Source organism: Salmo trutta, unplaced genomic scaffold (genome assembly GCF_901001165.1).
Source record: "Salmo trutta unplaced genomic scaffold, fSalTru1.1, whole genome shotgun sequence".
Taxonomy (NCBI): domain Eukaryota; kingdom Metazoa; phylum Chordata; class Actinopteri; order Salmoniformes; family Salmonidae; genus Salmo; species Salmo trutta.
The window spans coordinates 95097-108465 of NW_021822686.1; the positions used below are offsets into that span (position 1 = coordinate 95097).

At 44.1% G+C, this 13369-nt stretch overlaps 1 protein-coding gene across 1 annotated transcript; it reads left to right on the forward strand.

The window, feature by feature from the left end:
• The first annotated feature begins 1490 nt into the window (after positions 1–1490).
• On the forward strand, positions 1491–5342 carry LOC115183308 (transcription initiation factor IIA subunit 2). Its single transcript, XM_029744637.1, has 4 exons — positions 1491–1704; positions 3949–4053; positions 4663–4789; positions 5012–5342. The coding sequence occupies exons 1-4, from the start codon at positions 1633–1635 to the stop codon at positions 5032–5034; spliced, it is 327 nt and encodes a 108-aa protein (XP_029600497.1). The 5' UTR covers positions 1491–1632; the 3' UTR covers positions 5035–5342.
• Positions 5343–13369: the final 8027 nt, after the last annotated feature.

The window sequence follows — 13369 nt, forward strand, 5'->3', positions numbered from 1 at the left end:
TCCTCCCCTATTAACATACTACTGTAAACCCCTCCTCCTTCATTAACATACCACTATAAACCCCGCCTCCTCCATTAAAACATACCACTGTAAACCCCGCCTCCTCCATTAACATACCACTGTAAACCCCACCTCCTCCATTAACATACCACTGTAAACCCCGCCTCCGCCATTAACATACCACTGTAAACCCCACCTCCTACATTAACACATACTACTGTAAACTCCTCCTCCTCCATTAACATACCACTGTAAACCCCTCCTCCACCATTAACATATCACTGTAAACCCCGCCTCCTCCATTAACACATACCACTGTAAACCCCACCTCCCCCATTAACATACCACTGTAAACCCCTCCTCCTCCATTAACACATACCACTGTAAACCCCGCCTCCTCAATTAACACATACCACTGTAAGGACATATAAATAAGTTAATTGAACTCAATGACTTTTATTCTGGGGGAAACTGAATAGATCGATACATAGATCAATGTCAATAGTTTTGGTTTATGTTGAGCCCACCAGTTCCCGACTTTGTCCAAATAATTGCATTACCTGCTCTGACATATTTACCATGTAATTTCCTTTTATTTGTATTCTCTGTATTAAAAAAAAGAAGAAAGACATTTTTTAAAAAGTGGCATTTCAAATCCGCTCCTTCAATAGATCTATGCATTACCAAAACAACCATGTATAATGTTGAAATGAAGTTGACAAAATCTCCTCTTGCTCTAACCATGATTTATCTGGTGTTTTGTATATATAAATGCTTATTCAAGCATCTGTGGGCAGATGCATTTATCCTACTCTGGCATCTCTAACGAATAACTCTGTTCTGTTAGCATTAGCCTTGACACTGTCTCTTCCAGTGTGATAAAAAAAGTGATCAACAAAGTTGAGTGTTTTTTTTTCGTATCACAAAGCTGAGAGACTGCTCTTTACTGATTAATGTAAGAGATTACTGTGGTAGTCTTATCGTGGGGGGGAAACATATGAATGGGGGATTTGGGAGTTAACATCATTAGTCTTTATAAACAGTATTGTTGATAATACATCATTTTCAAAAGTACTTAAATATCTAAGTATTCACAAAAAAAAGTACTTTACAGTTTATATTACTTTTCATAACATGCTTGTTTGTTGCTTTTGAAATTGTACTCAACTGACAGAATCCCAAAAAGTATTTCATTAAGATGATAATTGTATAATTATTGAAAAAAAAAGATACTATTTTTTTAAAAATTAATATTGCATTGACACAAACCTTTTGTCAGTCAATAAAAACATGATACACAATCAATAGTGTCTTCCGTCTCTTATCCACAGATAACAGTACCCTTGCAGACTTTTCTTTCTACAGTACAGATACAGTTCTAGTGAATCACCCTGTTCTTTTGTCATCTGCTACCATCTAGCGGTTCTTACCGGTATAAAGGCTTGCTGAACGTTCTGGGGGGAATATACGATACGTAATATTGTGTTTGTCCTCCGCGGTGTTCCGTAGTCGGGAGCTCACAGGTCGGTTTCTGAAAACACAGCGTACTGTTGGTTAAATTCCGCTAGTAAATCGTACTTTGGTAGTGAATTGTGCAAGTGCACAATCTTACTAGTAAATTCATTTATTACAATGGCATACCAGCTCTACAGAAATACGACGCTAGGAAACAGTCTGCAAGAGAGCCTTGACGAGCTAATTCAGGTAAACTGCAGCTATGCTAGCTTCCAAGCTAGCTAGATAATTAGCTAACGTTATCTAGTTGCACTTTGTTTGGGATAGCAAGTTAAGTTAGCTAATTATGAAGCCACATTATCCATCGTTAACTTCGATATCTGAAAGGTGTTATCTTTCACGAGAAATAACTGGTTAGCTAGTTACCTTCTCGTCATCTACATAGCTAGCTAACTAGTTAGCCACGCTAACAAGAAGCATCTCCATAAATGGCTGCAGTGACGTCTGATTTGAACGAAGAAGCTAGCAAGCTAAAATATTAGTTCGAGAGCTAATTTACAGGCTCAGTTTTGATCGGTGAAAAACAGCCACCTTAATTTAGCCAAAGTCAGTAGTGATGAGTAACGTTATTTGGATTCACTACATTTTCATTGCTAGTTCTCTGATAGCTAGTAACTGTCTCATTAGTTAGCTGTTATCCGCGTATGCGCGACTAGGTAAAGGTGGTGATGGTGCATTAGCTCAGTAAATTCAAGATTTCTGGTTCAAGCTTCACTCCAGCACTTCTCAATCACTAGCTACTATACTTTACCAGCTACTGTTAGCTACTCATCTGAAAACAGTAGCTAGGTATATATACTGCTTAAAAAAATAAAGGGAACACTTAAACAACACAATGTAACTCCAAGTCAATCACACTTCTGTGAAATCACTGTCCACTTAGGAAGCAACACTGATTGACAATACATTTCACATGCTGTTGTGCAAATGGATTAGACAACAGGTGGAAATTATAGGCAATTAGCAAGACACCCCCAATAAAGGAGTGGTTCTGCAGGTGGTGACCACAGACCACTTCTCAGTTCCTATGCTTCCTGGCTGATGTTTTGGTCACTTTTGAATGCTGGCGGTGCTTTCACTCTAGTGGTAGCATGAGACGGAGTCTACAACCCACACAAGCGGCTCAGGTAGTGCAGCTCATCCAGGATGGCACATCAATGCGAGCTGTGGCAAGAAGGTTTGCTGTGTCTGTCAGCGTAGTGTCCAGAGCATGGAGGCGCTACCAGGAGACAGGCCAGTACATCAGGAGACGTGGAGGAGGCCGTAGGAGGGCAACAACCCAGCAGCAGGACCGCTACCTCCGCCTTTGTGCAAGGAGGAGCAGGAGGAGCACTGCCAGAGCCCTTCAAAATGACCTCCAGCAGTCCACAAATGTGCATGTCTGCTCAAACGTTCAGAAACAGACTCCATGAGGGTGGTATGAGGGCCTGACGTCCACAGGTGAGGGTTGTGCTTACAGCCCAACACCGTGCAGGACGTTTGGCATTTGCCAGAGAACACCAAGATTGGCAAATTCGCCACTGGCGCCCTGTGCTCTTCACAGATGAAAGCAGGTTCACACTGAGCACATGTGACAGACGTGACAGAGTCTGGAGACGCCGTGGAGAACGTTCTGCTGCCTGCAACATCCTCCAGCATGACCGGTTTGGCGGTGGGTCAGTCATGGTGTGGGGTGGCATTTCTTTGGGGGGTCCGCACAGCCCTCCATGTGCTCGCCAGAGGTAGCCTGACTGCCATTAGGTACCGAGATGAGATCCTCAGACCCCTTGTGAGACCATATGCTGGTGCGGTTGGCCCTGGGTTCCTCCTAATGCAAGACAATGCTAGACCTCATGTGGCTGGAGTGTGTCAGCAGTTCCTGCAAGAGGAAGGCATTGATGCTATGGACTGGCCCGCCCGTTCCCCAGACCTGAATCCAATTGAGCACATCTGGGACATCATGTCTCGCTCCATCCACCAATGCCACGTTGCACCACAAACTGTCCAGGAGTTGGCGGGTGCTTTAGTCCAGGTCTGGGAGGAGATCCCTCAGGAGACCATCCGCCACCTCATCAGGAGCATGCCCGGGCGTTGTAGGGAGGTCATACAGGCACGTGGAGGCCACACACACTACTGAGCCTCATTTTGACTTGTTTTAAGGACATTACATCAAAGTTGGATCAGCCTGTAGTGTGGTTTTCCACTTTAATTTTGAGTGTGACTCCAAATCCAGACCTCCATGGGTTGATAAATTGGATTTCCATTGATTATTTTTGTGATTTTGTTTTCAGCACATTCAACTATGTAAAGAAAAAAGTATTTAATAAGATTATTTCTTTCATTCAGATCTAGGATGTGTTGTTTAAGTGTTCCCTTTATTTTTTGGAGCAGTATATTTCTTACCATGTTAACTTGAGTCATGATGAAATGAAAAACGGTTGTCTATTTTCCTAGACCCAACAGATCACGCCGCAGTTAGCGCTTCAAGTTCTCCTCCAGTTTGACAAAGCCATCAACACAGCGCTGGCCAACCGGGTTCGCAACAGGGTCAACTTTAAGGTGAGGACTGGCTTGTGTTCACTAGGAAGCAAACGACACGAGGAAGAGACCGACCTGAATTTCTCTAATAGAAACTCTTGTTTTCATGGGCAAAACACAACTGTTTGGACTAATTATTACTCCCCTGTTTGAAAAAAAGGGACAAATACGGGTGCGAGGGCTGGTACAGGTGCAGGCTTTCTCTCTAGCCAAAGCAACATCACAGCTGATTCAACAAAGACTGTATTGAAGGTTATGGTTAAATCAAATCAAAGTTTATTTGTCACGTACACAGTTTACAACTGGTATAAACGGTGCAGCATAATGCTTACTTGCAAGCTCCCTCAACAGTGCAGTACAATATCAATATAATCAAAGTCAGATAATAAGTAGTAGAAGAATGTAATATAATTGGTATGTACACAATTGGTTAGTTGAAACAGATGACTGTTTTTGGCCAGAGCAAAAGCCTTCACCCACACGTAAGCCTTGCAGATAAGCTTTCACATCCCTGGTTGAAAATGAGCTGAAATCATAGCTGTACGTTGTTTTATTAATACATCATTTGGTTAAAATGCCATTCTGCTTTGTACACCTTTTTAATGTGTTGTGACATTCTCTTGCCTCTAGGGGTCACTAAACACCTATAGATTCTGTGACAACGTGTGGACCTTCGTTCTGAATGATGTGGAGTTCAGGGAGGTGACAGATCTGGTCAAGGTGGACAAAGTCAAGATAGTTGCCTGCGATGGGAAAAGTAGGCTCACTTTTTTTTTATTTCTCAGGCCATTTTCTCTTCATCTTCAAACAGACTCCGTTAGAACTAGATTGCACACTTCTCTTCCAAGTATAAGACAAAGTGAATGACTATTTCTCACACAGTAGTTTGATTTTGATTTAGACCACCCATTTGCAGATTCTCATTGAAATGCACAATTTATTACCAGACTTACCTGACCAACTTCTTTTCTCTTATCAGACACTGGTAATGCTGCAGAGTGAACGAAGTCGATGGCATCAGCTGAGACGTTACTGATGAAGAGGAGGGTGGAGAGAGACCACCCCATATCACAGACAGGACTGTATATATATATAATTTATTACAGTAATGGCTGTAAAGAAGATACACTTAAACCCTTATGTGTGTGTATATACCACCATCTGAATCAATGGGAGTGAATGGACCAGTCAAAGCCTTGGATATTGCTTGCATGACTTTTTTTTAAATACATTTGTTTCTTAGAACTGCCTATTCAGTTTAGTTACTGTTGTTGAGCTTGTTAACCTTTAATAAACTTTTATTTAAAATATGGAGACTGATTATTTCTGGGGGAGAAACTACATTTGAAACAAATGTCACGTCACTGTGTTTTTTTTGACAGTATATCTTCCTTACTCATCCACAACGGAGTGATCTTGGATCCTCTGCTCCTAAAACACACGTGATCGTCCTCCTGACAACGACTTGCTCTGTAAAGGCTCTGCTTCAACTGCAATGGCTGGTATTGGACTTGTATCACTATCCACTGTCTGTGTTCTTTGGATAGAAGCTTATCCAATTGTATTGGTCACGTACACATTTAGCAGATGTTATTGTGGGTGTAGCGAAATGCTTGTGTTCCTAGCTCCCAAACAGTGCAGTAATATCTAACAATACACACTAATCTAAAAGGAAAAGAATGGAATTAAGAAAAGTATAAATATTATGATGAGCAATGTTGGAGTCCGTAGTATAAATATGTATGTGTGATGATGTATAGACAGTGTGGATATAGTATATCTGTAGGATAGAAGAGTATATAGCAATAGATGCATAGGAAGGCCTTGACTAGAACACAGTATATACATATGAAAGAAGTGCTACGGGGGCGATAGTCCTTTAGTTCAGTTATATAGAATGGGTTGTACAAAGGTATTTGTGTCAATACTGCTGTGGTGGTTAGTCCCACACTATATATGCTTTAGCCACCACTTCTATCATTGTCATGCCATGTCTTCCTATGCATTATACAGCCAGGCTAGTAGCTGGTTGTTTGTTTGTTTCTCTCAGCCAGGCCAAGGTACCAACTCACCCCCCCACACCTCAGATTCCTTCTGGCAGACCAGCTGTGACCCAAATCACTAGGAGAGGAAGAGAAGGATCGGGAGAAAGATGACTGCCCAGATGAGAAGACTGATAAGGAGTCAGTTTAGAGTAGTGTTTCCCACTCCAATGTACTGTTGTGTGGTAATGACATTATACAGCTGAAATATCACATGACAGGAAGAGAGGGTTGACTGAATGAGTAGGAGTGAATGGCATTATAAAGCCCAATATCACATGACAGGAAGAGAGGCTTGACTGAATGAGTAGGAGCGAATGGCATTATAAAGCCCAATATCACATGACAGGAAGAGAGGCTTGACTGAATGAGTAGGAGTGAATGGCATTATAAAGCTCAATATCACATGACAGGAAGAGAGGCTTGACTGAATGAGTAGGAGTGAATGGCATTATAAAGCTCAATATCACATGACAGGAAGAGAGGCTTGACTGAATGAGTAGGAGTGAATGGCATTATAAAGCTCAATATCACATGACAGGAAGAGAGGCTTGACTGAATGAGTAGGAGCGAATGGCATTATAAAGCCCAATATCACATGACAGGAAGAGAGGCTTGACTGAATGAGTAGGAGCGAATGGCATTATAAAGCTCAATATCACATGACAGGAAGAGAGGCTTGACTGAATGAGTAGGAGCGAATGGCATTATAAAGCTCAATATCACATGACAGGAAGAGAGGCTTGACTGAATGAGTAGGAGCGAATGACATTATAAAGCCCAATATCACATGACAGGAAGAGAGGGTTGACTGAATGAGTAGGAGCGAATGGCATTATAAAGCCCAATATCACATGACAGGAAGAGAGGCTTGACTGAATGAGTAGGAGCGAATGGCATTATAAAGCCCAATATCACATGACAGGAAGAGAGGCTTGACTGAATGAGTAGGAGCGAATGGCATTATAAAGCTGAAATATCACATGACAGGAAGAGAGGCTTGACTGAACGAGTAGGAGCAAAAAGAGACTGCTCATATGAAGTTTCAGATGGCCGAGTTAGTAGTCTATTGACTATATGAATATTATTATTGCTATTTTCATGTCATCCAGCAAATGTAATTGGATCTGGTGTTATGGTCAGATTTCGTGAAAATAGAGCTCTTTGGCCAGGGTTTGGTGTTGAAAGAAAGATGTGATAAGCAGAAAAGAATCCCATACCTACTGTAAAAAATATGGTGGTGGATATTTTATGTTTCGCTTCCACTGGTGCTGGGGCCCTTGTTAGGGTCAACGTCATCATGAACTTTACCCAGTACCGGGACATTTTAACCAAAAACCTGTTTTCCTTCTACCAGCAAGTAGATCTTCCAGCAAGATAATGGCACACATGAAATTTCACAAAGAAATTGACGACTAAATCAACATTTTGCAATGGTCATCTCAGCCTCATGGAGCCCCATTGAAGAAGACAGTCCATAATTGTCCCCATTGAAGAAGACAGTCCATAATTGTCCCCATTGAAGAAGACAGTCCATAATTGTCCCCATTGAAGAAGACAGTCCATAATTGTCCCTACTGAAGAAGACAGTCCATAAGAGCAGACAAAGGATATCAAGGATCTGGACAGATTCTGTATGGAGGAATGGTCTAAGATTCCTCCCAAAGTTTTCTCCAATCTCATTAACGATTTTTAGAAAAAGACTCAGTTATCATCGCAAGGTATTGAAAACGGGTGCCAATAATTTGGACCTCTTTTTTTTCAGAGAGAAAAAAGTATTACTTGTTAAACAAAAATATCTTTCTCTGTGTTAGTATAAAATAATATCATTTCCCAATTTTTAGAGCATACAATAAAGCAGTTTATTTTTTTTATATATATACAGCCTTTTTTGCTCATCTTTATCAACGGTGCCAATAATTTTGGACCTGACTAGGCTATATACACTGAGTTTACAAAACATTAGGAACACCTCCCTAATATTGAGTTGCACCCCCCTTTTGCCCTCAGAACAGCCTCAATTCGTCGGGGCAGGGACTCTACAAGGTGTCGAAAGTGTTCCACAGGGTTAAATAAAGTTAAATAAAGGTCAAATAAATGTGTCCTTTCTGTCCATAATGAGACATCAGACACACATCAACTTGTGATTGGCTGGTAAGATGTATATGTGTCTGGTCCCTATTTCTGGTTTTAATGAAAATTATATGGGCTAATAATTAAAACGAATGACTACACAGACAGGACTAGAATTATTTATTTTCTTATTTTTTTATGTGAGACTACAGTAGCCCATGGTTATCGCTGTACTGCACACCACCAGCCATTCAAATACAGAACAATGCCATTGATGTACAGAGCAACAATGTAGCCACTCGAAAACATGACGGCATTGTCTATCCAAGGTCGTTCAGCCAGCCGGGACCCGACAAGCGCCATCCACTGGTGTGCCCCTTGCTGTAATAATGAAGCCTAGTTTAACCATAGTAATACAGTGTAGAAGTACCAGCGCCATTTATGTAACCATCACACTACTCAAGAAGAATCCCGTCTCCTAAATGATGTTGGTTTAAGCCTACAACCAGACAAGCGCCCAAATCGGCCGGCGGGTTCTCAATTCGGTAGCCAGACACACAGAGAGACACTGCGCGACAGAGAGAGAGAGAGAGAGAGAGGGGGGGAGCGAGAGAGAGAGTGGAGAGAGGGAGAGAGAGAAAGAGAGAGGGAGAGAGAAAGAGAGAGAGGCAAGGGAAATAGTCAATGGCATTAAAGGAGGGGTGGACGCTGTTGATCCTTGACGTCATGCTGTGGAACGGAACGGTGGGAGTGACTTTAGTGCTGCAGCAGCAGGCGGAGAGAGAGACAGAATGACGGGAGGAGGATGAGAGGAGCACAGACAGACAGTCTGGCGGGCATGTTTATCACACAGGGAAAATAAAACACCAAACACACAGAGATACAAGGGACCAGTGAGGATTAAACAAATAATGACGGGAGACAGTGACTAAACACACGGTGAGTTGATGCCTTATGTGGATTTAATACTAGTCTGGATATAGTAAATATTTTATGCTGTCATCTTTTTCCTTCCCATCACTGCAGACGTTAGGCAGGTGCACCCGGTTGGTCCTGTAGATTTGCATGTCGAGTCTATGCACGGTTTTGGATAAAAGTGTTATTGTGTTGGGTAGATAGCCTATACCGTAGCCTACGATGAGATTAGTAAATGCAGTTATATATGTGGAGAATGGTACAAAGAGATCGATCTCAACAGTGTGGCCTTTAAGGTAAACACCGTGTGATTTTTTGGGGGCCAGGGTGAACCAAACGTGATATTTTACGGGGCCCCGTCGTTTTTCTGTCATGAAAGTAACAGAGCTTTATCGTTTCATGAGGATGTTAGTACCTAGACTACCCAACGTAGACTACACACTCTGGGTAATGTGATGATTCTATTCGGAGCAGTCTACAGTAACCTTTAGTATGAAGGCAGTCTCATACAACACGCTAGTCTACGTAACATGTCGTTGAGCATAGGAATAGACCATGCGTAAAAAAAAAACCAATGCATCCAGAAAACACACTATAGATGTCGTGTAATCACACTCCTGCTATAGCATGAGACATACCTGATACATACCTCTCACCATTCATTATCTGGAACCTTATGGGATTTTGTTTATTTCTGCGACACAAAACGCACAGATAGGCCTACCTTTAACTGTGCATTGATTTGAAACATTATTCTGCCTTCTTTTGTCGACGACCAGCATCAATAGGATTTTAATTTTTTAATAAAACCATGTGACCGTGTTTCTAGGCCTCAGTAAAAGATAGGTAGGCTGTATACTGTTCATAGTGAGACGTCGTTGTGTGTCTGAGTTCAGTCGTCATTTCAAATGGCTCAGCGTATCATGATAAAGTAACACATACTTGTAAAGGCCTTCATTGTCTGGATGTGGTTGCTTGATCACTGCTATGGAATAGCAGTCCTGTTATTTCCTTTCTGTGAAGTGATTGGCTAGCCACGTTGTTCTGTGACAAGCCTATTGGATATAATAACGTATGACATGTCATCTACATACTCATGTTTTCCATTTCATCTGTTACAATGGCTCTCTCATTGTCTGTCTGTGTTATCATGTACACCTAGCTACATTGTGGATTCTGCTTGAAGGAGGTACAGCATAGCTGTTCAAGTGTTGTGTTGTTGTCTAGGATTTCCTGAGCATGGGGTTTTGTGAATCTGACTAGAGTTGTGTTTACTATGTATGTTTACACCACGTGTTGATGCTTCACCGCCTGAGACCATCCACCTGACCATACCACTACCTGAATCCACCCACCTGACCATACCACTACCTGTATCCACCCACCTGACCATACCACTACCTGTATCCACCCACCTGACCATACCACTACCTGTATCCACCCACCTGACCATACCACTACCTGTATCCATCCATCCATCCACCTGACCATACCACTACCTGTATCCATCCACCCACCTGACCATACCACTACCTGTATCCACCCACCTGACCATACCAGTACCTGTATCCACCCACCTGACCATACCACTACCTGGATCCACCTACCTGACCATACCAGTACCTGTATCCACCCACCCACCTGACCATACCAGTACCTGTATCCATCCACCTGACCATACCACTACCTGCATCCACCTACCTGACCATACCAGTACCTGTATCCACCCACCTGACCATACCACTACCTGTATCCATCCACCTGACCATACCACTACCTGTATCCATCCACCTGACCATACCACTACCTGTATCCACCCACCTGACCATACCTGGATCCACCTGCCTGACCATACCACTACCTATATCCACCTACCTGACCATACCACTACCTGTATCCACCTACCTGACCATACCACTACCTGTATCCACCAACCTGACCATACCTGGATCCACCTACCTGACCATACCACTACCTGTATCCACCTACCTGACCATACCACTACCTGTATCCACTCACCTGACCATACATGGATCCACCTACCTGACCATACCACTACCTGTATCCACCCACCTGACCATACCTGGATCCAACTACCTGACCATACCACTACCTGTATCCACCCACCTGACCATACCACTACCTGTATCCACCCACCTGACCATACCTGGATCCACCAACCTGACCATACCACTACCTGTATCCACCTACCTGACCATACCACTACCTGTATCCACCCACCTGTACCACCCACCTGTACCACTACCTGTATCCATCCACCTGACCATACCACTACCTGGATCCACCTACCTGACCATACCACTACCTGTATCCACCCACCTGACCATACCACTACCTGTATCCATCCACCTGACCATACCTGGATCCACCTACCTGACCATACCACTACCTGTATCCACCCACCTGACCATACCTGGATCCACCTACCTGACTATACCACTACCTGTATCAACCTACCTGACCATATCACAACCTGTATCCACCCACCTGACCATACCTGGATCCACCTACCTGACCATACCACTACCTGTATCCACCCACCTGACCATACCACTACCTGTATCCACCCACCTGACCATACCTGGATCCACCTACCTGACCATACCACTACCTGTATCCACCTACCTGACCATACCACTACCTGTATCCACCCACCTGACCATACCTGGATCCACCTACCTGACCATACCTGTATCCACCCACCTGACCATACCACTACCTGGATCCACCCACCTGACCATACCACGACCTGGATCCACCCAGCTGACCATACCACTACCTGGATCCACCCACCTGACCATACCACTACCTGGATCCACCTACCTGACCATACCACTACCTGTATCCACCTACCTGACCATACCAGTACCTGTATCCACCCACCTGACCATACCACTACCTGTATCCATCCATCCACCTGACCATACCACTACCTGTATCCATCCATCCACCTGACCATACCACTACCTGTATCCATCATCCACCTGACCATACCACTACCTGTATCCATCCATCCACCTGACCATACCACTACCTGTATCCATCCACCTGACCATACCACTACCTGTATCCATCCACCTGACCATACCACTACCTGTATCCATCCACCTGACCATACCACTACCTGGATCCACCTACCTGACCATACCAGTACCTGTATCCATCCACCTGACCATACCACTACCTGGATCCACCCACCTGACCATACCACTACCTGTATCCATCCACCTGACCATACCACTACCTGGATCCACCCACCTGACCATACCACTACCTGTATCCATCCACCTGACCATACCACTACCTGTATCCATCCACCTGACCATACCACTACATGTATCCATCCACCTGACCATACCAGTACCTGTATCCACCCACCTGACCATACCTGGATCCACCTACCTGACCATACCACTACCTGTATCCACCCACCTGACCATACCTGGATCCACCTACCTGACTATACCACTACCTGTATCAACCTACCTGACCATATCACTACCTGTATCCACCCACCTGACCATACCTGGATCCACCTACCTGACCATACCACTACCTGTATCCACCCACCTGACCATACCACTACCTGTATCCACCCACCTGACCATACCTGGATCCACCTACCTGACCATACCACTACCTGTATCCACCTACCTGACCATACCACTACCTGTATCCACCCACCTGACCATACCTGGATCCACCTACCTGACCATACCACTACCTGTATCCACCCACCTGACCATACCACTACCTGGATCCACCCACCTGACCATACCACGACCTGGATCCACCCAGCTGACCATACCACTACCTGGATCCACCCACCTGACCATACCACTACCTGGATCCACCTACCTGACCATACCACTACCTGTATCCACCTACCTGACCATACCAGTACCTGTATCCACCCACCTGACCATACCACTACCTGTATCCATCCACCTGACCATACCACTACCTGTATCCATCCACCTGACCATACCACTACCTGTATCCACCCACCTGACCATACCACTACCTGTATCCACCCACCTGACCATACCTGGATCCACCTACCTGACCATACCACTACCTGTATCCACCTACCTGACCATACCACTACCTGTATCCACTCACCTGACCATACATGGATCCACCTACCTGACCATACCACTACCTGTATCCACCCACCTGACCATACCTGGATCCACCTACCTGACCATACCACTACCTGTATCCACCCACCTGACCATACCACTACCTGGATCCACCCAACTGACCATACCTGGATCCACCTACCT

Coding starts and splice junctions, on each gene's coding strand:
- LOC115183308 (XM_029744637.1), top strand. CDS start 1,633: ATGGCATACCAGCTCTACAGAAATACGACGCTAGGAAACAGTCTGCAA. Junction 1,705..3,948: donor GCCTTGACGAGCTAATTCAG/GTAAACTGCAGC, acceptor CTATTTTCCTAG/ACCCAACAGATCACGCCGCA. Junction 4,054..4,662: donor GCAACAGGGTCAACTTTAAG/GTGAGGACTGGC, acceptor TCTTGCCTCTAG/GGGTCACTAAACACCTATAG.